Source organism: Branchiostoma lanceolatum, chromosome 6 (genome assembly GCF_035083965.1).
Source record: "Branchiostoma lanceolatum isolate klBraLanc5 chromosome 6, klBraLanc5.hap2, whole genome shotgun sequence".
NCBI lineage: Eukaryota > Metazoa > Chordata > Leptocardii > Amphioxiformes > Branchiostomatidae > Branchiostoma > Branchiostoma lanceolatum.
The window spans coordinates 8,918,129-8,944,324 of NC_089727.1; the positions used below are offsets into that span (position 1 = coordinate 8,918,129).

At 40.8% G+C, this 26,196-nt stretch overlaps 1 protein-coding gene across 3 annotated transcripts in view; it reads right to left on the reverse strand.

The window, feature by feature from the left end:
- Positions 1–4,445: 4,445 nt before the first annotated feature.
- LOC136436434 (E3 ubiquitin-protein ligase SH3RF1-like) overlaps positions 4,446–26,196 on the reverse strand; it is a 63,463-nt gene continuing 41,712 nt past the window's right edge. The window contains exons 2-17 of one of the 3 annotated variants that reach the window (XM_066430421.1): positions 24,984–25,042; positions 23,460–23,676; positions 20,461–20,556; positions 19,865–19,896; positions 19,503–19,547; positions 18,787–18,972; positions 17,245–17,350; positions 14,601–14,672; positions 13,781–13,857; positions 12,928–12,966; positions 12,373–12,543; positions 10,826–11,039; positions 9,709–10,407; positions 9,150–9,358; positions 8,410–8,625; positions 4,446–7,990 (exon numbers count right to left, since the gene is read on the reverse strand). In XM_066430421.1, the coding sequence (XP_066286518.1) occupies positions 7,822–7,990; positions 8,410–8,625; positions 9,150–9,358; positions 9,709–10,407; positions 10,826–11,039; positions 12,373–12,543; positions 12,928–12,966; positions 13,781–13,857; positions 14,601–14,672; positions 17,245–17,350; positions 18,787–18,972; positions 19,503–19,547; positions 19,865–19,896; positions 20,461–20,556; positions 23,460–23,676; positions 24,984–25,042 (2,607 nt within the window). In that variant the 3' untranslated portion in view covers positions 4,446–7,821. Of the gene's footprint in view, positions 7,991–8,409; positions 8,626–9,149; positions 9,359–9,708; positions 10,408–10,825; positions 11,040–12,372; positions 12,544–12,927; positions 12,967–13,780; positions 13,858–14,600; positions 14,673–17,244; positions 17,369–18,786; positions 18,973–19,502; positions 19,548–19,864; positions 19,897–20,460; positions 20,557–23,459; positions 23,677–24,983; positions 25,043–26,196 lie in introns of all 3 variants that reach the window. The other 2 variants (XM_066430420.1, XM_066430422.1) reach the window with 2 other exon arrangements.

Genomic DNA, 26,196 nt, shown 5'->3' on the forward strand with positions numbered 1-26,196 from the left:
GCATGGCGAAAATCTTAATTCTACCACTGTATGAAGGCCTGGTGTACGTGCAAGCTCGATCGACCCACACACCAGGTGTTTATGCCTAACAATTAGCATGCATATGCTGGTCATTGTTATTGTTGGTGATTGCTGACACTGAACAGTTAGAACAGCCAACAAACTTTGATTTCTTCCCAATTCAAAAGGAAAACAACCTGATTTCGGTGCATGTTTTGTGCGATTTCACAAGCTATGCAAAGTACAAATGGGGGGTATAAGCACTGACACTAAATGTTCTGAACTCACTTGTCAAAAAGTATGAAAAAATAAATTAGAATTTAGCTAAAATCAAGTCCAAATGTCCACAACAATATTTTCTACACATGCCAGGTGCATGTACCACAGCATTTCACATTAGAGGCGCAAAATGTACCGCCCAGGATGGAATACCTATGCTATATCATACTGGTGTTTCCCATCCTGGCCGATGTTTCCCAACCTAACCCTCACTTTGGTGCATGACCCCCAGCTCACCCCAGGGAATTCAAAATGGCCGCCGTAACTGGAAAGAGGTCTATTTGTAGGGTGTCTTATTCTGAAGAAGAAGACAAACACAATGTCCTTTACCATGCTTTACAGAACTCAAAACTTACCTAATGGCATTGGTCAACTTACATATGAATCTCACTTTTCCTGGCTTCAAGATGATATTATTCTTATTTGGAAATGTTTCAGAATATTGATTTTAGACGGCAAAACTTGAGCCGTAATTTTCATCAACGTTCCCAACACCGGCTGAAAGTTGCAACATTGCACCTGACCTCGCCTGACCCCCGCGGCAGGAAAATGGAACGTACTGGCTGGGTTCGGTCGCTCGAACGCAGGAGTTCGAAGTGATTGACTTCAAATTTGACTATTTTGTAAATATCAGGTACCTTGTACTAAAACCTCTGTCTGTCTGTACTTGACTGTTATCATGTCAATTATCATATTGCATGTGGTAGCCGCGTTCATACAGCTTCTAATACAAAAAAAAATGGGCTTTGTTATGCCACGCGAAATGTATCGAAATGTATCCAAAGCGCAGGAGTGCACGCATCGGTAGCTAGAACTAGGCAGAAATTTCACCACCGCAAAGTAGACATTGTCGCAGTTTTTTCGGGGGCAAAACCGGTTCCCCTAAAATTATCCTGGGGACTTCGGTATCAATTTAAAGATGAGGAAATGGGCTATCACGCTATGTAAATATCTAGTTGGTTCCAGGTGAACTGTAAATAAGACAAACACAAATAAACTGACCAAATATTCTTAATGTTTCGAAGGCCACAGCGTTCGCTGTCTTTTTACAATGCACGAAATATCTACATGGTTATACTAGGCAAGTCCTGTAGATGTGAAAAAGTGTAAACATTATATAGGTCTGAGGTCTTTTTGTTGCACCACAGGTAGTTGTTCACACCCATGCAACAGGATCCAACCCGGGTCCGGCCGTGACCCGGAAAAAGCCGTCTTAGAGAAGGCTGCGCAGAACCGATGCGCATAGAGCTCTGCGGTTCGACTGGAACCATAAGAACATCAGAACAGCTCATCTTGTATTATAAACCATGTTCTGGAACATGTTTGTGGCGTTGACGAGTTGCTATGGACGACGAAAGTGTTCTACAACCAACACAAGACGATCAAATTTTTCCTGGTCGGACGTGCTTCTACGTTGCTCCCAAACATGCCGGTGTTTCTCGGTTTAAACGTCCCCAGACCACGGAGGACGTCCTGGCAGAGCTCCTCTGGTCAAGTACCTTTATGAGGAGACAGTGTCACCCAAGTGCTGTCTGACATCCTTAGACATCGGCATGATCTTGGCGTCAAACAGCGACTGCTGGTTCTTCGAGGAGAAAGTGGGAGGAGTAGCCGAACTTGAACTTGAAGACATAGCACTGAGAGAAGCCTTGGAAAAGTCGATGTAAGAAGCAGAGACCGAGGTTTAGAGGAAAACGCTAAGTTCTCCCTAGAAAACTCCATCGTGGTTCAAGCTGAAGTTCACGTGGACGCTCCATCATCAAAAGCGAAGTCGTCACCCCCGAATGAGTCTTTCTACCAGTCTCTGTACAAGTATCACGATCCGAGAAGCTGGGAGAAGGAAGACTCCTACTCTTCAGATGAAGACGAACCCACGAGCACAAGCGTCGCAGTCGCTGAAGTTCACCACAGCTACGACAGCGACGTGGACACTCACTCCATCCGAGAGCTCGAAGAAAACTGGTGGGCGCGAACGGACGTGTCGATACAAGTGATACAAGGGAGAAGGAGGTTGATGAAGAATGGCTGCATCTACTGGTGGGATCCTCTAGAGATCACGTTTGAGAGATCAGAAACGATCACGCTTCCAGATCATCCAGAGGAGTCCATCACACAGAAGACCAAGAAGCCCGGCGCGTGGAAGAAGTTCAAGCGCGGACTCGGGAGAGCGAGAAGACGCCTACAGAAAATGTTCTGTGGCTGTCTGATGGAGGAAGAGTTTGATCCTGCTGATTTATGACCTAATATCCCGTTACATTTTTTGTTGTTACGAAATGTCGTAAATATCGCAATACTTTGGTTTTCATTTTCGCAGTTTCGAGCTCAAGGTCAAATAAGCATAAAAACGTCAAACCCCTTTGCGAGTCTTTCGCGATTTCCCCATTCCCAAAAAGACTGAAATTTGGCAATTTGGCCACTTTTCTCGAAACGGCCGGGAGCGGTACTGCAGATTAGGCTCCAATAGGGTATGTAATACCCTCTTGGAACACTTCAAAATTTTGAAGACATTAGGCATAAGGCCAGTGCAAACTTTTCTAAATAGTTCCAGACATCTTTACATACGTATAGAATGACCTTTTTTCTAGTTGAAATAAAACGGATTGGTTTATAGGCACAGCGCGAGGAGCCCCATGTCCGCCCGTCGAAGCGCCACCTACATTCATTTTCCCCCTCATATTGTACGTATTGAGTAGGTTAAGGATATACATGGGATCATCCGTTTTCTCTTAACAACTTTGGCCTTTTACGTAACTGCTCACCTGGTAATTTGGGTAAGGGACTGTCAGAGAAGCCCGACTGTCACTCACAAAACATTACGATCTTTCCCTCGCAACATCTGCTTGGAGACCTCATCCGACATCTCCAAGCAGATGTAAGGACACCTCAGCCCAATTAAGGCCTGTGACACCTGAGGGTTGCCTAGGTTAGCAGTTATTTGCACGTAACTTTTGATGTATCTATCAATTTTCAATAAAAATTGGCCGGATGATGGAAATAACTAATATTTAGAATATCAATACAAGAAATTTTCAATCTCATATATTTTGGGGTTAAAAATAAAGATTTTGGTTAAAAAAATACTGCTGTTCATTGATCTGTGAATTCCCCGGTGGGGGCAGTGACTTAAACCTTGAATTTTTACGACATAGAAGATTATTAGAAACGAAATAAATCTGTCCAAGGCTATTTTGTCTAATTTGACGATATCGTATTCTATTTGGGGTCAAAACATCAAAAACAGTGATTTTTTTTCTAATTTTCCCTAAAAAACTGCTCTTGCTAAAATATGATCATTCTAAGGTCAAATAGCCTTGGATAATATTTTTCAGCAAGGTGTAATACTAACTGATTCATTGCTTTTTCTAGAAATCATGTGATTTTGACCGGGGAAATAGCATTTAAAGCTGGCATACTACGGGGATTTAAGGCCTGTCACACTTTCGAGTCACGTAATAGATGGTAAGACAGTTTTGTAACTGTTAAACGCGTGGTCGTATCAATACCCAACTTCGCAGACAGTTAGTATTATAGGGTACTTATGGACTATATCTGCAACTTTATTTGCTGTACAATAATTTTGGGTTAAAACTACAGATTTTTAATTTGCTGCTCTTTCCCCGCTGATGTATAGATTCCCCGCCGTTTTCACGCCATACCACACCCCGGGGGGCCGTTCGAACGTTCGAACATGTTCGGACGGTACCATTTTGTGGCTTCCACGGGGGTCCCTTTTTGTTAATAGCCTCTGCTTATGTTAATATTTGATAGATGTTTGATCAATGTCTGTACTGTTATTATTCATAAGTCCTGCCAAAAGTAGTTAGTATGCCAAAAATTTAGTAAATTCCTGTTTTTCCAATAAAACGTTACATTGTACCCGATTGGACCATTTTGACAACGTCACGGTCTCGCCAGGTTACCTGCGGTCACTGAGCGGTTCGAAATGCATGTTCGACAGAAATTGTCACAGGCCTTAACCTGCCTGAGACGTATATGAGGAAGCGAATCGTTACTCTTTAACTTATCTGTTTGAATGTTTTTATCTATCATCATATTATTTATTTGAATGATGGTGGTTCTTATTTCGTTGGTACTTGATTTAAATACATATTCTAGTGGACTTCTGTAAGATTATTCTTCAAGTCTACATACAGGAGGCAAGGCTATTTCTTAGTAAAATTGGTTTATTTTTGTAACACAATTGATTACACAGTGCTATGATTGGCAATGACAGTGTACCTGTAACTACTATTTTCTACAGATACACACATTTTTCATCTCTCACCTACTTTTCAATATCATACATGTACAGGTGGAATAAATTTCTACACCCTCTCGATCTGTCACGAGTAAAATTTCTTCTCCAATCAAAAGAATCTTCATCATCATTACAGAAAATAATAGCAAATTCTGACATTCATTTCTAATCCTTCATCATCTTCTCAAGATTTTGTTTATCTTAGCCATGATATTCGTTGAAGATGTGAGAAAATGTTGGGCATAAAATTTGCAACTTCATGATTCTTATGGTTACTTTAGTTGATAGGTGAGCATAGCAGCATCTCACAAGAACAGAGATGGACAATATAAAAGCTGGAAAAACAGATTCAGCCATCAAGGAATATTCATCTACAAAAGGCCTCCGCCCTTGAGGTGTTGCCAAAAACGTTCATACATGTTAACATGGTTGTAGAAAAAAACAGGATCTTAACAAAAATTTGATACATTTGGCATTGCTGCTTACATGGTGCTGAGGTGTCATAATGCAAAAAACAATGTTGAATTGCTATCGGAATATTTTGGTCGCAAATACACAATGCAAGGCACGGCGAGAGAAAAGTACACCAAAGTATGTCTTAACAGGAAAAAAGCTCTCATAGGGTATCATAAATATAGGCACATTTTGAACATAAGGTTGTAATAATTTTGACACAGATGAGAAAACTGCATTTTGGTTCACCAAAACTGCTAGAATTACTAAATATCATGAAGGTCCTTCTATAAGGAGGTTCATGGTTCTAACTGCACATGCGGAGCAAAATGCATTGCGAGTTATATGTCAAAGTTGAAGGCCCGAGATGTAAACAAAACACGTCATGATGAACCATGGTCTATGCAAGAACTGTTTACGTCTCAGGGGCCTTCACCTTTGACATATTACCCACAATGCATTCTGCTATGCATGTGCAGCTGGAAGCATGAACCTCCTTATTCAAGATGCTATGGATGCGAAAATGCACGGAGCGAAGGTCAGGAAAAATTTGTATACAAAACTTCTGATCAAATTACAAACTGTTTTCTAATCACGGAAGCAAAGTGCACCACAGGTGTCTTCAGTACACTGCCATTTAACCTCACCCCTGCTGCATAACCCTGCAACCAATGCAAATTTGGTGCCCAAAAGCCACTACAGCAGTAGAAGGTTAAAGTATACATGTAATGCCTTACCTAAAACAGCAAGTTGATTACAAGACTTAAGAAATTTTAGCATAGTGTTTCTTGACAACAACAAAAGTTGGTACTAAGCATTTCCTAGGTCCCTTTGCATTGCCCCTGTTGAACATAAATGGAACTACACAGCTACCTGCATAGCCTATACAATAGTTTACAATCTTTTTGGCAGCGATTCTTACACATGGCAATGGCATATCCCAACCTGGTCATGTACAGCTCTAGTATTGCAAGAATGTATGTATGGGTGCTATATCTTGTACATGTGTGCCATACACGTATGCCATAATGTACGTACAATAAATAGTATACAGTATGTTAAAAACAAATATACAACTGTTGGCTTTCTGGGAGCTGCTCTCAGATGATGAACTATGGAAAGATTTTACAATAGCGTAAAAAATATCATGACTTTATGGACTGTAGCCTCAGTCCCAGCATTCTCCAAGGCTACAGTTTGATGTTTTATTGACTCCAAGCATGTGCCTGGGCCCTAGTCTACATAACTAGAATACATTTCTGTACGGAGATGCATGATTGTATATTACACTTCATACTGCAGTTTTCATTGCTGAACATGGAAGGTAACAAAGTTTCGTCTCTGAGTTTGTCCTGAAGACATCTTTCCATGACCTTAAACTGATATCATAAGACTTAAACATTGCTTGTTACATTGTCTTGGAAGGAATTATCATACCATGAAGGCAGTAAGTGGCAGTTTTGTTACAGTAAGACGACATGATTCAGGATTTCTTTACCTACAATGTTCCTACGTTTCCCTAAGACTTTTTCCAACACACTGGTCCACGTTTAAACCCTTCCTACTTAGCGAGTATCTCATTGGACTGCGCCAGATTGTGAAAGGCATACGCAGAGCGGTGCTAATGGGGGCCAATGTGTCGCCTGAAATTGCGCAAGTGAGCGCAAAAAATTGAATATCCTTTTATCACAGCAAATCTCTTTCTGATGAATCTTACTCATCGTACACTGGTTTTTAATTCATTGGCAACACTGCGTTTCCCAATAAAGTTATCTTATAGCTGATTTGGAGCCGAAACCGAGAATGTGATATTCCGGGTGGGGCCATTTTGTTTGTAGAGTTCACATATTTTACCCGTGCATCGCACGTCAGTGTGACCACAAAGAAAATTTGCAAAAATTTGTCCACGTTGGCACGATTTTCGATCGCAATTTGATGCAGTTCCGTGAGATACCTGCTTTATGGTAGACATTTCAAGGTTTCACAAAATAGGTGTGATATCCTAGAATAGCTCTAGCACCATCAATTAAACCTCAACACAATTGTATATCAGGGTGGTGGCTACACAAGATACACTTACAACCAACGGATTGCTGTCTCTTCCCATCGTTACTCACATTAATGTTTGTTTGCATAATGAAGATTGGACACAGTTTGCACTTGTTACAAGTCCCAAAGAGTGTATATAAGATTCCCAAGATAGAAGATAGATCTGTACATGAATTATGTTAAAAGCACTGTGACGTAAGCATGATTTTTAAGACTATCCCATTATGGGAAGCAGCTAGGATTGCATGTGAGACGTTCCCCGCACATGTTGGACGTGGTGAGAAGCTACATGTTCGTGGTGGTCTCGTAGCAAAGAGCCCATCATCCCCATGTAAAGTAGGTATCTTGCTGGACTGCACTAAATTGCGCCAAATTGCGCTAGGTATTCTTCAAGTGATGCAAACCGGCGCAATGGCCTGAAATTGGGATTTTGTTAAAATATTGTTAAAATTCGCAATTCGCAAAATGGCACAATTTACATATTTTATAATATCTCACCTAATAGTATGTTGCACCAAGTGTCATAACAGAGCATCCTTTTATCACTGCAAATATCCTTTTTGATGCATTTTTTATCATTGTTCATTCATTTTCCATTCAGAGGTAACACTGCGATTTTGCAATAACCTTCTCATTTGGGTTTTGTATGCTTTTTACACATTAGTGTGACCGCAACTAAAAAGGTGCAAAGTTGCCGCAATTTCCTAGCGCAATTTAACGCAGTCCTGTGAGACACCTGCTAAAAGAGAGCATCTAGTAATTGGTACACTTGAACTTAAGAACTAGAAGCTCTCCACAAAGCTTCCTGGGAACAGCCCGGTCTTGCCCGTTCGCTGGAGGGTGCCCTTGAACCAGCCGTCCTCTCGCTTTTTATGCACGTACACGATGTCTCCGACCTTCAGTTCTAGCTCAGCGTCTCCCTGGGGTGGGTACGGGACTACGGCGCGGAACCTGCGCGACACAAGAAAAATCAATGAAATAAAAATCAAAGGTTAAGGACTAAAAAGAATTGTTTCAACAAAAGCCATCTTAGGCATTTTTTTACTTTGATTTTTAATGGGTAGAGTAAAAATAAGGCTGTGTTCCGAAGAAAACTATGTGGTTGAATTTTACCATCATGATGAAACTATCTACAGGGGGTAAAAAAGAATATTACATGTATAGCCTAAACCCACCTCTGTTAAAATGTTGGAATGCAAAATAAAAACATAAAAAAAGCAGCCACTCTCTCATTGGTCAAAGGGCTAATTGCCATGTTATCAATAGTTGAACTGCTAATAGTGATTGACAGTCAATATTGGTCTATTGTGTGCTTGTATCCATCGTAAGTAAAGATAAGTATCATATAGATCCATGGTAGACAAACTCACCTCTCCCTGACTAGGGGTGCAGTCTGGGGCCTCCTGTTGGGAGTTGTTGGTACTGCAGCTGCTGCAGCAGCAGCCCCACTGCTACTGGTGCCGCCGTTGTTGTTATTGACGGCTGCCAGAGGGGAGGGGACAACTCCAGAGTCGAGGGACGCGGACTTGTGGTGGTGGATCTCGGGGCTGTGCTGCCCGTCTGTGTCCACCGGCAGGGAACCAGACCTTGGGGGAAACACACACAAATGAAATCCTAGGATCTGATTGGTGGATGCTTAGGCAGCATATCATAAATCCCCCATTGCAATCTCTAATGTTTTATTTGTATCTAACACAAATTAAGGGTTCAACAAGAAATCGAAGATTGCATACCTCCGTGAAATATTGAGAGTTTTTGTGAATTTCTTAATACCATAGGCTCTGGCCTAACAGATGTTAGTGATCCTCCCCTTCCCTTACTTAATCCCAGCAATCTGCCTTCTATTTGTCTGGTAGTCGGCTGACCAGCTATCCATGGACTATACAACACTACTTTTAGTAGGGGGTGTCATGTTGCAGTACCTGAAAATACTGCTAGGGGGCCCAAAATCTCGACGTTTCTCCAGGACCTCAATAACTACCCACATACCAAAATTCATACAAATCCATCTAAAGGATCTTGAGTGATTTGTGGAAATACAAAAACACAACCAGAAACAATACCCCCGTCAGAGGAGAACCTCCTTCCCAGAGGTAACAAGTTTCCTTACCTGCCATGTGCTACCTGTGCCGGGTCCCCGCCCTGTGCACCGAGTAACTGCTGTGCGTCCTGTGGCACAGCCGCAGTAGCACCAGGGGAGGGGGGAGGGGTGCAGTCGGGGGGAGGGGAGCCAGACTTGGAGGTCTTCTTCTTAGCCGTGGCACCGGACAGTCTCCGGATGAAGCCTCCTTTTCTCCTGTCTTCTTCTTTCTTGTCCTTCTGCAAAAGTATAAGGGAAATATACAAGACTATAAAAAACAATGATTCTTTTATTTTGTCCAACAAACTACAAGTACAAGGTAAGATCCTATTTTACTTTTCCCTTTTTAAAGGACTTTTCTTAAAGATTATATAACTATAAGATAGATCAAACAAGCTATACATGGATTAAATAAGAGTTCCTCCCTACTATGTGCAAAGACTGTTCACACAAGGTGTTGCCAGAAACGAACTCCCCAGGGAATGCATGTAAAACATGCAATTTTCAAAATGTTAACTCAATTACAGTACTATACTAATGGCTACGCCCCTGAGGCGTCACCAAAAATAATTCATGATTGTGTGCTTACACGCTCTGGTCTGGGTGGAGCAACAGCTCCCCCTGTGGCACCCTCCGGGGAACTGCGACCAGCGGTAGCCACGACGTCAGGCATGGCCGTCATGTTGGGTGGCGTGACGGTCGCTGCCGCCGACGTGAGTGACGTGGGCGTGTGGGAAGTGGGGGGGTTCTGTAACACCACCGCGTGTTGGGAATGTGCCTGTCGGGGGTGGGGGTTGCCCTGTCCGTGGGGGGAGGGCTGGACCAGGACTCTTGCGCCGTGTCGCATCGCCTGAGGTTGCACGGCCTGCACGGGAACAGTTCTCGTTTGCGGCTGAGGCGGTACAGTCGCCACCGGCCTCATGAGGACCTGCCCCGGGACCATCGGTCGCACGTTCACGTGATGCCGCTGTGGCTGCTGCTGCTGCGGCGGCACTTGCGCGTTGGGCACCGTCACCACCTGCGGGTGGTGGGCTCCGTTCATGCCGCGCATGTGAGCCACGGTCCTGTTCTGGGGCTGGGCCAGGGCGCGGGCCTGGGCGACTGTAGTCTTGCCGTGGATTACACACGTACTGCTGGCAGGCCGGGCGGATTGCACTGCTGCGCTGGGCTGGGGGACACGACTGACGGGGACGGAGGAACGGTGGGGGTGCGCTGACTGCATCTGGGCGGGCGGAGACACTGGGACTGGCACTCGAGATGTTCCAGAGGATGTCTTCACCACCAGAACCTACAGAAAGGCAAACAGGACATGTTGTATCCTAAACTTCCCTGAATAGCTTTATTGGGTTGATAAGTCATTTGTGATACATTCATTGGTCGTCTTTATCTGATTTTGGAAAAAAACGGACTTTTAGTAACTTACAGTTTTTTTCTTTATGGAAATCTATTCTGTTACATAAGTGTTGTTTTATTAAGCACAACTACAGTCAATTTCTTAACAGATATTTTGGCTGCTTTCTACTACCTTTCTCATGGTGTACTAAACTCCTTTGCCACACAGGGATAGATAGAGACAATAGACAGGTTTGCTGGATTGAAAAATAAGGAAACAACAGCAGTGGCAGACTCCACTACACCATAATGAAGGCTCTGTGAAGATTTGTTACAGTAGTTTTGTTATAGGTGCTTTACTTGTATTTACCCACCTGTTGAGATGCAGCAGTGCTGGCTGTCACCACTATCTGTGGAGGGGGTCCCCCTCCTGACTTGGAAGCATTGGAAGATGCAGGTCTGCCTGAGGAGGAGGGGGTAGTCCTGGCGGAGGGGGTGGAGGATGTGGGTCTGGTGGGGGGTGCCGAGGAGGCGGGGCGGGCGGGTGCCGATGATGTGGAGCGTGTGGGCGTGGTGCTGGTCACAGCCCTGTAATCACACATAGGGACGTTTGAGAAACTTATGGTTTCATTCATGAGTTTTTTCGCCCCATAGGATTACATGTTATAATACGTGTTTTACATGGGCGCGTTCGTAATGAAGATATAGGAAATGTGCCAATGTTTTTCATTCCATGTTGAGAACAGTTACCCTAGATTATGTAAAAAAATTGACAACATTTTCACTACACACAATGATCTCTTTTGATAGCAATTACAATCTGCACTTGGCTACACCCCCAAAAAGCCACTTTCCAGATGTAAGCGCGGGACCGATTCACACACAATGCCCGGGCTGTGTACTTCCGACCTCGCACGCGGCTGCCGAATTTTGCCTGCTAATTTCTTCAGTTACAAACAAGCTGTCATCATTTTGACGCTTGATATCACCTGGGCTAGCTAAAAGGAAATTTCACACTGATATAGACACACGTTCATGCAGCCGTTCAATTTTTGGGACACGGATTCTTTTAGGGTATCCACTCAGAGTAATACAGAAATGAGACCTTATAGCTAACATTTTCTACAACAACATATCTACCTCTGACCTACTGGCGGTAATGATATTCAGGATATGACAACAAAAATTCTAGTATAAACCACAAACTTCTGACACCCTGGGCTTTACTATACTGCTACTTGGCTTACTTGTACATCATTATGCAAAATTACAAGTTGAGACCTGAAATGCATGCATTTATACGAAAATCATTTAATAGGTACAGGTCCAAAATACCAGAACATCACTGTATCAATACTGTAACTGAATAGACTTACACTCCAGACCAGTATATGACCTTCTGACTGATTTTGATACTAAAAATGTCTTATTCCTACCACAAAGTTTAGCCCTGGAAAAAAATATTAACACATTGAAATGGTTTAAAATCAGCACCATTCTTCATTTGAGACCCTCTTAAAAACATGGGTTCCCTGCATAAAGGCCCTGTCACACTTGTGTGTATATTCAAGTGCGTATGAGTTGCGCATGAACATTTCTTTGGTTTATGTAAAGTTTGCAGGGGAGAAGTTGTTTTCTACTTTGCCCATCGTCTAGTTATCCAACCAAAGAAATGACTGCAAACTTAACCTAAAACAAAAACTTGCTAATATGCAACTCAAGCAGACCTGCATATACGCACAAGTGTGACAGGGTCCTAAGATACTTGAAGCTGAAATAAACATTCAGTTAACTGTTTCTTCATGCTTTTGTCATCCTTGAAGAACACAAATGAACAGACCTGTACCTAAGCCTATACCTGATGGTTCGTTTACATGTAGGTACAGTAAAGAAGTAGAGGTTTCCAGTTATGCTGTAATACCTTGTGAGCGGCTGAACGTAGTTGCCAGGGAACATGCCCATCTGCCCGGTGCGCAGAGACGTGCCCTTGAACCAGCCGTCCTGCATCTTCTCGCACACCAGGTAGATGTCAGCCTTCTTCAGCTCCAGCTCGTCGCTCTTCTGGGGCTTGTACGAGTACTTGGCCACGTACCTGTCGCGGGAAACCACGGCAACGGTCAAACCAAACCCTCTACGCTGTCGTGAATGTTCGGAAGGCTGAGCTAGTACCTTTCGCTGCAGTTGGGTTAACGTTTATCCTAGAAGGAGGAACACAGGCTTTCGCATAGAAAGTTTTCTCTCTCGCTTTTCATCCTCTTGATATGCTAAGGTGCACGCTTAGCAACCCTAATGTTTACTTGAGGGCATTCTTAGAGGATAAGCCATCACCATAGCAGAAGGTGACTTCTTAGAAAATGTAGTCAAAGTGATTGACTTACAAGCGCCTCCTTGTGGGATAAGTGTAAACTGCAGCATGAGCTATAGTAGGGTTTTCAGTGGGGGTGGGGGGGAAGTTCCAGATCTTTATACAACCAACCTGATATGCTGAGGTTTGTGCAAGTGCCTGGCCACACACCTGAAATAGGAATAGGAGATGAAAGTTGCAGCATCTACTGTTCTACAGGCTTCAAACGCACCTCCTTCCACATTCCAGTTTGTAACAGTACTAATGCTTTATAAAGACTTCCCACTAGTTTTTGCTTGGAGTTTTCTGAAGCGCAAGACAGAAACAGAGACGGAGCATAGAAGGGTTGTTTTGCCAGCAAGAAAAACTGAAAGCAAAAGTTCAATATTAATCTTAATCCAAACTTGAAGAAAAAAATAGGGGTGATTTTCTGTCAAAGTTTGGAGTTTGAAACAAGTTAGTCTGTTGTGGCAGTGCATGCATAAGGAACATGAATTAAATGTGTTAGTAATGTTATATTTGCTGTATGTGTTAGTATCTTAAATATATGCTCACTATATAGTGTATGCTAAGCATTTAGCCTACAATTGAAAATGTTGTACAATGTACTTCTTCTTTACATACATTTGTATGGCTTCTAGCATGATTTATGGATTAATAGCAAGTATAGCACTGTTATCAAATGTTATTAGGAAGATGAAAGGCTAAAACATCATCAGGACAGGTTAGACAATATATTTTTTAATGGACTATATTTTGTAAAATACATTTTTTCAAGTATTTGTTTTGTATACCTACCTGTCACAGGCAATTTTGCAGTTACGTTTACCAGAAATATTGATGAAAAATGCACTTTCATTTGGAAAAGCATAAAGGACTTAGAATATTGAGTCTTTTATGGATTCTTGTAATACATTAACCCCATTGGTACAATGTAATCGGCATGACCCATATAATATGCACTACTGAGATTTCTTATACTTACACATTGGAGGGCCCCTGGTTGGGTACTATTGTAGGTGATGACGGCTCCGCTGTGCTTTTTCTGGTTGGGCCATTTGCCTGTAATACAATTTACACATCAATGAAATACAATTTACACATCATAAATACATGTATAACAACCTTTGTATTCATCCACTTTGTTATAATGTGCAATGCACCAGTGGAAAACACAATATGGACAAGAGACAAAATGGCAAATATCTTAAGAAAGCCAATAAAACAATACAAAACATGTTTTCTTCCCTTTTTGCATTCATATTTTGGTAGGAAATCTTTCAACCTCAAACAAAGACTTTTTGGCTAAAATTTGATTAACTGTAGAAACATAGTACATGGCACAGGACAGAATAATATAATTCACTGTGTTGAAAGTTTCAGAGATGTAAAATTTATTCTTTATGAATACTATACTCATCAGGTTTTGCAAAAGAATTCAATACATTTCTGTAATTTCTAGAAGTCTTTCAAAGTCATTGTTAATCTATAATAAATGCCTCTACCCATGAGGCATTGCAAAAAAAGGACTCATATCTGAGGCCACACCAATTAAATTTCTTGGTTAATGGATTTTTTTTTTAAATCTTAGCACACAAAAAAATCATGAAAACAGAAGGCTGGGGTGAAAACTTGCACCTGACCCTGTTCACCCCGAGATTGTGTGCACCAAAGTACAAACTTTCCTCTGAGATTCTGTTTTTCTGTTGACTTTCCAATCTAGCATTTTTTTTAAAAATTCTGTTAACCAAGAAATCAAAATGGTGTAGCCTGAGTGTGCAGCTGAAGACAGGGTGCAGACTCACAGTGGCAGTGCCTGTAGTGGGGGCAGGTTCAGGTTGAGAAGTGGCAGCGACCACAGCGGCTGCTTCTGCTCCCTGTAGGGAAGGGAAACGTCATACAATCTTTATTACCTATCCTTCAAAATATCTTGATTCTGTATCGATATCAATACAGCTGGTAGAACTGTGCATTGGCGTAACACAAGCGCACAATGCTGCAGCTGGTTTTGTTTCACTGAATGACCTGTCAACCTAACCTTTGCATGTCTAGCTGCAAGTATTGTTTAAAGCTAATGAGGATGCTCCTACAGTACTTGGTGGCAACGAGTTCCATTCTACAATAGTTCATTACACGTAGAAGCTGAGCAATAGCAACAAAAAAAGTCCTGCATTTTTTATGCAGCAAGATCTATCTTGGTCACATACTTCCTCACTGAAATAAACATATTATGTAGTGCTATGCATTAATTTTGGTCCATGTACCTTTCATGTTCGTTTTTCAAAAGAGGCTGCTTAGAATAATTCTATATTAGGAATTTAGTTAAATTTTCATGTAGTCTCAATATAGCTGACTCCAAATACAGGTCCAGTTTTCAGTTTTATTCAGTAAATTGAGATATTTTTTTCATGTAGTCTGAATTTTTACAATGCTAGTTTAAATTTGCGGGGTATTACCAGTAACTCAGGGTGATAAGATCAGATATCATCCCACACAATTTTCAATACAAAGCTTTGGAATGTGTAATCTATGCTGTGACTCCATCTGTAACACCTTTATCTGATGATACTGTAAATGCAGAAATGTTCGTGGTTCTTTTATGTTCGCGGTTTTAAGCTCTTTGCCACAGACTTAAAACCACCGCAAACTTTTTTCGCCAGTGTTTCTGTAGCGCTACTATTGTTTTAAAATCGAAATCGAACTCAAAACCACCGCCAACACTCCATTTTCTCCATACCGCGAAATTAAAACCACGCAAACTTCAATGCCTTTACAGTAAGTCATCCCTAAAGCACATCAAATCTGATCCACGCTGAAAATGATCTCTGTGATACCATCAACTGTCTATAGCCTTGCTGGGAACAAGAGCAAGCCTATGCTTGACTGTCCCTTTTAAAGAATCTGGCTGCTCCCTGACATGAAAGTCGTTCATCATAATGTCAGCGGGAACAAAGGGGTGACCTCTGACGAGGCTGTCAATCAAAAGTGAGGTCAGGAGTGACATGTGGGGATCAGGTGGGGAGGACAATACTGTTGGCGCGTCTGCCCCGGGGTCAGCCGAGGATCGCCGCCCTCATTCTTCTCCAACACATCAGGGATCAGGGCAGCAAATATATTTCCCGTTTTACTCAGAGTCGGGGATAAATCTGGTGGAAGCAGCGATATGAGTTTGGCGTAGGTGACAGGGTAGAAGAGAGGGTGAAGGCTGGGGCGCAATCATTGGAACATGTTGTCTTTATGAGAGAAAAGGACCCTTACATCTACGTACTGTAAATCATGTCAAGTTCAAGGGCTTAATTTCGCAGTAGGAGGGGAAAGGGGGCCAACCTTCATGGTTGTTTTTATTTAAAGGGGCCCAAAGCAATATTAGGGCCAAAAAAATGGAAATTAAAAAAAAACTGAAATCTTTATGGTAGTGACATTTACTAACAGCTCATTAGCTTCATACTTTGAGCATTTTAAAACCTCACAAAAACGTGTCATACAATGATCTCCTTACATGTAGTTTCGCGAGACTACAAAAATCCCAGCAACAATTTTCAGTGAGTTCTCACATTACAACAACGTCATATTTTTGCATCATGGACGTCACTATACAGTGCGATAGTGTTCTTCGAACTAATCATGTATAGAAATGACTAATTAAATTTTTGGGCCTTAATATTGCTTTATGACTCAAGTTATTAGCCAAGCACAGCAGGTCACCTCTACTCTTCTCCATAAGTGTTTTGGGTTCTTTTATGTACATAAGTTTGATGTTTGAGGCTAACGCCTAAGCTCACTCATACATGGGTACCAAGGATTTACATGTTCTACATCACCATTCGATAGGATGATGCGACTTTTTTCCAGTCATGCCCAGACCTGGGTGATTACACCACTAGCTAACGAAAAGAAGAGTCATGCTTTGTCCTCAGTTTGAGGTCGTTCATTTTACCGGTGAAGACTTTGTCCTGAAAACAAAAATGTACCAAGCAATCTTCCTTGCAGAGTTTCCAAGGAAATCAATGGTAAGACTTGAAAGGTCAATTTTCTTCAGAGAACCTTGAGACACGATCCCTGACCCAACTCAGGCAAAGGTAAATGTATGATCGATGATCATATCAGACTACAGACGCTGGGAATTTTTGAGCGAAGAGCAGTGAGGCCTCAAAGTCTATGTTACTGTTAATGGAGAAGCATGGAAACTTTACGGATGTAGGGTACAAATGTACATGTATGTGTTCATAAGCATAGCTAGTGTCGACGAAAAAGTTTTCATGATTTGCTTGTGTGTGTGTGTGTCTGTGTGTGTGTGTATGCTAATTGAGCAGACATTTCTGTTTCAGTCATACAACATAGTCATATAGTTCTGCATTGTACCAGACACAGTTTCTACCAGCGTACGTCGGGTGTGTGTGAAGGTTCTGACAGGTGTGTGACAGGTATTTGGTGTGTGAAATTTCTTACCTGTGCAGTAGGTGGTGATGAGGAGGATGGTGCACTAGAGGACAGAGTGTTGGAGTCTATCCTGGCGGCAGCGGTGGGGTTACTGGAACTGATCAGCACAGGGGCACTGATCTCCATGGAATGCCTGCAAGAACCAGCCAAAAACAATTCACACTCAGTAGGGAGAGAAAGAAAGTATTTACTACTTTCAACACCCCCATCAAACTCATTTCTCCCAGAAATCATATCAGTCACTGGCCATGTGAAACTGCGTAGTATTGTCATGCAGGGTACTTACACCCAAAATGTCACATGTTGAGTGGTACCAGTTGACAAGAAAATTCTGCCTTATTCCCCTGGATGGCAATGCCACAGAGTTAAACATGGTCAATACTGTGGTACACATTCTTCACCAACTTTGTACCAAATGGTGTTGGTCAAATCCTGGATGAAGACCAATCGTCGGAATACCCCACAAAACACTTTGGTTTTCCATCCAAACATCTGCTGGGAGATGAGGTGGCCATGGTGCTAATCATCATCAGATACGTTTATGCTCTACATGTACATGTAATAGACGTATTCTGTCAATCATAATTAGCTGTTCAACCAATGATTGCATTGCAATTAGCCTTTCAACCAATAAGAGCATGGCTGCATGGCCATCAAATATTTGCATTTCTACATTTTGACGAAGGTGTGGGGGGGGGGCTATGTGATCAGTCTAACTTGGAGAAAAGGAGAATCAACAGAGACACCAAGTACTTACCATAGATTGTGTTCCAGAGTTTTGCAAGGAGGGACAAGAAGACATAAAGCAGCAAGCAAGAGTTAGAATGGCCACACAGAGCAAGACACCAACAGAGCAATGACTACAGGTACACACATACACAGATAATATAAGGCTGGGTTACATGTATAAAGTGGAGAGCACAGACATGTACCAAAGAGCCTTTTAGCAAAGTTATACGCTAGTTCATAAATACTGAAATGTACTCAGTATTCACAGCCACATATATTAATGTCCATACAGTAAGTGCATTTTTGTTTGCAGGGATGTAATTCCATGGAGGGGAGAAAATGGAATGTTTATGGTTGAAACAAGGGGGTAGGTGGGCAGGAGACAGAACAAGCATTTTTGCAAAGGTTATAAGTTACCAGTGAAGAGGTGAACATCACAAACATTAAGCCAATGTGAAAATTTCAGCATTTACAGTAACTAAGTGTGAGACAATGAAGAATCCTACATTCATGTATGGTCTTTTCTACAGGTTTTCCTATAAGTTACACTTAACGTTTGCCATATGAAATTTGCAAAATTGATTGTTTTTTCATGTTGTTTTAATTGCTGAAAGTAAGGAAATAACTTAACATATTGTATCAATCTTTTTAGCAGTCATCTGAACATTAATGTACAAAAAAACCCCAAGGTATTTGTATTCATATTTCAGTTCATACCACAGGTATGTATTAACTATATTGTGCGACATAGTGAAATATGCTGCATTTGCTTGCAAATGTTGCCTTTCTAGTTTTCCTTGCCCTCAGCCTATAATTTCTCACCTGTGGTTACTCTGTGGATGAGAAGCTTTGTTGGAGGTGGTGAGGAGTGTGAACGAGTGTCTCTTGGCTTTGTCCTTCTTGCTCTTGCTGTCATGGTTGGATGTGGAGTTTGCCTGGCTCCCGGAGGCCGCGCTGGACGACGGCGAATCCTCCGGAGACTGGCTATCTGTTCTAGTTGGGGCTTGACTACGGGAAGGCAAGACGAAGAAAAACGATAAAATGTAATAAACTGATGTTGTTCATCCATTCATTGACTGCCTGATATAAATAGAGAACTTTTAACAGTTACACAAGCAATTGGATAAAATTTGGAAACAATCAGCATTTATCTATTCATTTGTCATTTTTTGTTGTTTCAAACAGCATCCGCTGTTTTTCATCAGTGACTTGAGAATAGAGAACTATTTGTATAGTCATGAATTCATAAACCATGCACAGGTGGTTTACTGTTTTTTGGCAATACCTCAGAGGCGGAGGTCTCTTTAATTCCATGAGTCAAGTCCCTTTCAAGAACACTGCAGAAAACTATTTGTATAGCCACAAATCTACATGTATCAACTTCAGGAAAATAAAAATAGGCATAAGGTATGGCAAGAGTTTTGTCATTATTGGGGCTCTGGAAGAGCCTATTCTTATATGCTAGAAAATGTATATCACAATATCAACAAATTAAGAGATTAAAACGGTCATGCTAAAAAATCAAAACCAGAACTTACATATTGGGTTCTGCATCAGTTGATTCATTTCTAGATTTGGATTTCCTGTTGTAAAGAATTAAAACAGACATGTAAAGAAATGAACGAAATTGCAAACTTCTACTGTAGTTGGAACTTTTTACTAACAAACCAAATGAGAAAGTTTTTACAAATACTTGATTATTACATCCTTGTAGAATGTGTCACCCTGCCATTCATCTTTCACTCAAGCTAATATATGCTCATGATATGCAAATTTGTCACTGATTACCATGTACGCTTCCAGGTGGTTTACTGTTTTTGGCAATACCGTACTTCAGGGGCGGAAGCACTTTTTCAGAACACTTGCTAGGCTTAAAATAAGTTCTGCAAACCATATTTACCTGTCTATAAGACTCTTTGCTGCTTCATTCATCTGTAGAAGAAAATGTCATAAGGCACAGTCAGCAATCATGACAAACAGCAGCAAAATGTAACAATTCATTTGTTTACAAGTACAGCCTGGGTTACACAACTAGCCTCAGATTATTATGAAGGACATATCATCTTTAGCATATGAAAATGTACATGCATCAGCAGTTACTGAAATACATACAAAATATACCAAAACAAATGAGTTTGAGGAGAAAGTCTGTACCTTGGTACACTCAGTTTTAGGGAGTGAACATGACAAGTTTTTATCTAGCCAACTGTCTCTAGCTAAGTTTTTGCTTTGTCTTCAAATTCAGGGAACTAAATGGCATTTGATTTGTGTAGCCATATATGAATCTACATGCGCACAGTAACAATATTCAAACCTTGTACTTACTAAATTAAATTCCACTTTATTGTAAAAAGTATTCCTTTTATTCTATTTCACTGTTTTTCTCTACATAAAGCAACTTTTTAGTGTTTTTGCAGAAAAATCTCCCTCCACCCTACATGGTGTGTTCCATTTGTACATTTAGTGCACAGGTGTGCGAAGGTAGAATTCACTCACTTCCACAAAGGAAATAGGAAAGATGCCTATCTTGTCTCCGATCATCCCTTCTGCCCAGTTCTCATCGACCCGTCGGATCACTGTCACAATTTCATCCTGTGGTGGAAGGAAAAAAAGGTTAGTCCATTCATTATACAACACCCACGCAAGTATTACTCAAATTTCTAACCTGTGTGTCAAGAATCTTTAAAATGGAAACTTAACTTCTTCAGGGCTGACCACAGAGTTGCGTTGCACAGTGGAGGGCTCAAAAATGAGAATATGATTTAAGTGCACACTTAAATCCTTGAAAAACCTTATTTTCCTTTAAAAACCTTTAAAAATTTTGCCAAATCTTGAGACTTTTTGGGTAAGAAGGAAGAGGACGGGACTTGACTTTCCAATTTTGGTCAATATTTGTTGAGTTCAGCAGTTTAGTTGGCGTAAGGACATGTGTGAGTTGTTAGGCCCTGCCTGCCCTGAGCGGAGGAATTGTACAGAAAGGAGACCCAGGATCAAAGTTAGGGATTCTAAGAGTCAGCTGCTCTGTTCCCTGTTTTCTTTGCATGGTTATAAAATAGACCCTTGTGAATTTCTGGTGGAGAAAATTTTTAAGATAATTTAAAACAAATTTATGTACATACTTTTACAAGGTTTTGTTTCAGTGCTTTGTATGCTAGGCTTGAAAGGAATGGCCAACCTTACTCAATTATCATGTATTACAAGGTTCTAAGATAGGGATATGCTGCACATTCATTTAGGTCTGCAGCAGCAACATTTTGGTGAAAATCAAGAGTTTGTAGTACATTTGTATCTTTGAGGGTACGGTTGCAACAATAGGAGCATCGCAATGATAATGCTGGTGCTAATTTGCAGGAGTAAAGTTTGTGCTTTGTAGAGAAGTGACTGCCAAATAAATGTGAACTTACATGTAAACATAAAGTAAACATTACACGACTTACAGTACAACACTTAGAAGCGACCTTGGCATCAGAATCAAGGTACATGTAGGAAAGTTATAGTAGTGTATATCACATTTCATATTGCATTACCCAAGACCCAGTTTGAATGCCAGTGGGTAACCTTAGGGAAATCTGATACTGTCGCTGGCTCGAAATTCTGGTGATATGAGATGTGATATATATACACACACACACACTGGAATTCTTTATGGTTAAATATGTGTGAATTAAGTCAAAATCGCAAAAATTATTACTGCTGGATTGTTATAATTTTGTATGTGGTTAGGTCGTTCTCACAAAAATACCAAAACATACAGAATACTGTTAATATTAAAATTTTCAGGATTTTCATGGTAATGTCTTCACCACAAACTTGAAACCACTGTGAATGTTTGTTTTGTGAATTTGTCTTTCGCCTGCTTACCGGTATCCGCTTGTTTCAACCGCGAACTACAAACCACTGCAAACAGTAAATTTTCTCCCTACCACAAAATTAAATTTCTGCCAAAGGGATCTACAGTTCTTAATATCATAAACCGATATCTCGTATTTGGTATCAAACAAACTGCCAATCAGTACAGGTCATGATCTTTCACGGTCTTGGAGTTAAAAATCTGCCTTTGAAACCTACAGGGTATGATTCATAAAACCCACGGGGGACCATTCATAACTCTTATGGGCTGTATATATCAGTAACTGATGGCCAGTGCAGATTTTCATGCAACCATCAAAAGTGCTAAGTCAGCAGGTCCAACAGTCAAGGTTTTGAAAATAAATGTAAGGTACAATAACTTTCATCCCAACACAATGAAAAAAATGCTATGATAATTCATGGAGGGAAAAAACAGATATATTTGCTGACAAATATTGCCATTCTATTTTGTGTTCTTGTTACAAATTTCAAAGGCACAGGGCATTTGTTTTCCCTATGTATTTGTATGTTAAACCATTAGCAACATGTAACTTAGTGTACCAGCGTACCAGTCCCGCAGAGTGTGTACCAAGAGAGTCCTTCAATTTACCTGTAATCTACTAAACCGCTTGTTCTCTGCTAGCAAATTCATCACGACATGAATTTTTCATGCACGGGGAAAGTTTTCTACTGGTGTACAATGACAACCTTGTATACACTTAAACTTGACTGATTCTCTTTCTTGATTTATAGGCACATATTACCTTACACCTTTGTAAGACTTTTCTATATTATCAGTCTCTCTTTACAAAATTTCATTTTTAGCCAGACACTCTCACATTTCACACAGAGGTTCTCCTATGATCTTTTACATGTAGTAAAAGGCCACCTACTCTAGTGAATTATTCATAGCGGCTGTTTTGGCAATTTTCAAAGCCAGCGGGGTTTCTGTAATGGAAGTCGGTAGCTAAAAACGAAATTCGGATGTCATGGGGGGATAATAATGCCATTACACCTGATCTGGAAACAATTCACTACACCAAGTATCAAGTCCAGGGTTGTCTGAGGTCAAGAGACTTTGTAAGGGTAGGGGTTGACTAATACTATATATAGCCTTGTTTCAATCCTATTCTAGCCCTGGTTTGCTCCTTGCTTCCCTGCAAAATATAGTCAGGTAACTACCAATTTAACCTTAGCACACTGAAGTAGCCGTTTGGCACCCAATTCCCTACTGGTTACAAAGTTAGGCAGCATGGAGAAGGTTACATCAAACTTTTGAACTCTTACATCATTTATCGTTTTGAGTATGATATATTTTCCAAAAGCAGTGTAACTGGGATTGAACTTCTGAATAATTGGAACTGTGGACCCTGTTACCATGCTGCATTACACAGAAAACCATGCAAGCCATGAAGCCAATCAGAGCTCTTGCTAATAATTTTCTTGAAAATTTGAACACTGATTGGATACCAGGCTAGATGTTGGCTAATGTTTGGACTGGCTGTTTCCTGCACTTGCCCATTGGAAACCTTTATTGTACACAGTCCCATTTAAAATTTGTCACAATCTGAGCCCGTTCCTCCAATCCTGTATAAACTTCTATTTGCAAATGAATGAAAATTCACAAAAGAATGTTCGCACTTCACCTTTTCAAAGGTTAGACAGTCCTTGTCTTCTTCGTTGTCGGTGACGTCAAACTTGTACTTGGCCTTGCCCGTGGGCTGGTCAGGTGGCAGCGGGTGAATGACCTCCACATAGCTGACCGGGAAGAAGCCAAACTGACTGTTCAGCTCCCCCTGGTACCAGTTCTCATCTATCCGCTGTCGTAATGCTATTATATCTCCTTTGTTGAAAGATAAATCGCTGTAGAGAAAAACACAGACTTTACATGATTGTATACAATCACTTTTTAAAACTACAATGTACTAGAATTCTAGTCTTGCTCTTGGAGCTAAAGAGATATCATACTACAGTCGAACCTGCCCAAGAAGACCACTCGGGGACCGATAAAATCTGGTCTGTGTGGACAGGTGGTCGCCATAGACAAGATTCTTAATGTATCAATAGGAAAATCCATCAGTCTATGGGATCATAAAAAATGGTCACAATGTCCAAGGTGGTCCTTATGTAGAGGTGGATTTCAATCTGCTCTCTCAATCTCCACTGTGACTTCTGATTCAGTAGTCACTAGCCCCTTGCCAAACAATGTGAACTAACTTCGGGTCATGTATTTTGTCAAATTCCACCAACTGTTTTATGACTGAGCCTGACAAGATTAGCTGTAAAATATATCTCCTCAGAGAACACTAAAAATCAAACTTACATCCTGGCTAATATTTTGTTTACAAGAGGATAGTCTAGACACTACAATGTCAATATGATACTAATGGTTTGTGCATTATTTATTGACTACTTACGATTTGTCTCAAGTTCTGATGACATAAATTCTTATCTTTTATTCCAAGTGCTTGAGGAATTGGTCCTAAAGAATAAGATGCATAGCCAAGTCTTTTATCTTTTATTCGAATAGGTCTATGAGGATAAGGCATACAACGTAGTCATATTAGATTTCACATCCACAAGAGGCCTGGAGAATATGTGACTCCATTTTCTTACATCCTACATTATGGGGGCTTAACAATTCACGCACTTCAAATCCTGACAAGCCCTTCTCATCTCTTGCCCAGGGGCCACTCAATCTGCATGATTTAGACGAGCTCAGGCCTAATTTCACCTCATGGTTCAATTGTAGGCTATAAAACGGAGAAGTAGCATGTAAAAGAAGTAGTTGGAGGCAGCGGGCAGCCATTACCTTTGTTTCTTTTTTGTTTTCTTGCACACATGAAGAAACATGTTGGTTTGAACACTTAACCTGGTTCCTCTGCTTTATAAAAGTAATCGTTTTTTGTTTGTTTGTTTGTTTGTTTTATTACATACATGAAGAAAGGAAACACGATAAACATGTGGGTTGAACACTTACCCTGGTTCCTTAGCTTTATAACTGTAATTTTTGTTGTTTGTTTTATTTCACGCATGAAGAAAGGAAATACAATAAAAATGTTGATTTGAACACTTACCCTGGTTCCTCTGTTTTGTACTTGTTTGTTTGTTTGTTTCATTCCATACATGAAGAAAGTAAACAAGATAAACATGTAGGTTTGAACACATACCCTGGTTCCTCTGCTTCATAACTGTACAGCGCTTTTGCACATGGATGTGGTGTGTTGGTCTGGAATGGAAGAAGGAAAAGAGTTATTAATATTATCGTAATTGATAATAAACTGAAGATTTTAGATCAATGCATATCAAGGACAATCACATTTCTGAATACTGCACTTCCATTTGCAACCAAGAAACCAACAAGTTTAAGTAAGAATTAAAGAAGTGAAACTACAGCCACTTAATAATAATAGAAAGGTTGGATGAATTGCTTAGCTTGCAATTCTCGAAAACAATTACAAAAAAAACAATCTACTAATCACCATATATACATTTTTGCATTCATCTTTTCTGCATTAACAAAACTGTTGGACCGGTGCAATGGCCAAGTGACTAGAGTGTTTCACTGCATTCGGTAGGTCGTGAGTTTGATCCCTGGCCGTGTCATACCAAAGACTTTAAAAATGGTAGTGTATATTGCTTTCTCTGATTAGCAATCAGCATTTGGAAAAGAGTATGGGAGTTGAACACACACAACTACGAGTGGACTAGCCCCCTGCTGTAGTGATTGCACAAAGTTGTGTGGCCCAAGGGCTATAGAAAGGCAGATGGGTGCCACCCTATGCACCATCTGGTGCAGGAAGGACTTTTATCTTCTAACTTTTTTTCTGCATCGCCACATGGTAAATAGCCAGCTGACTGGACCTGAATAATATGATACAATGCTGAAATAATATCCCTTGTCTAATTGAATAGCAGATAGCCTTCCCAAGTCCTAAAGGTACAGTCATGCATCAAATCAAAGAACACAGAAGAATTCTTCGCCTGGACTTTTGCCAAATTGGCGTTCACTATTAGGAGGTAGATTTTTTTCCCAGGCTTGGTAGAAAGTCTACCAGATAACCAGCTGAAAGCTAAGCCTATTGACATTACAGTGTATTTCCCATGGCTACACAACAATTTGGCCTCTAGTTTAGAACAACATGGTAGTCAGTGTTGGTATGCTGTGCCCAATTGAGATAAGTTGTGCTATGATGTTTGGGGGTGGAGTGTTGCTAAGAGTTTTGTTGGAACTGATGTTTGGGGGTGGAGTGTTGCTAAGAGTTTTGTTGGAACTTTTGCTGGCAATTTAAGAGCAGAGCTGCAAAAGACTACTAAGAGTTCAACCTTGAGAATGTGAAACAATATTCTACACGATACCAAGATCAATCTAACTAGAAGATC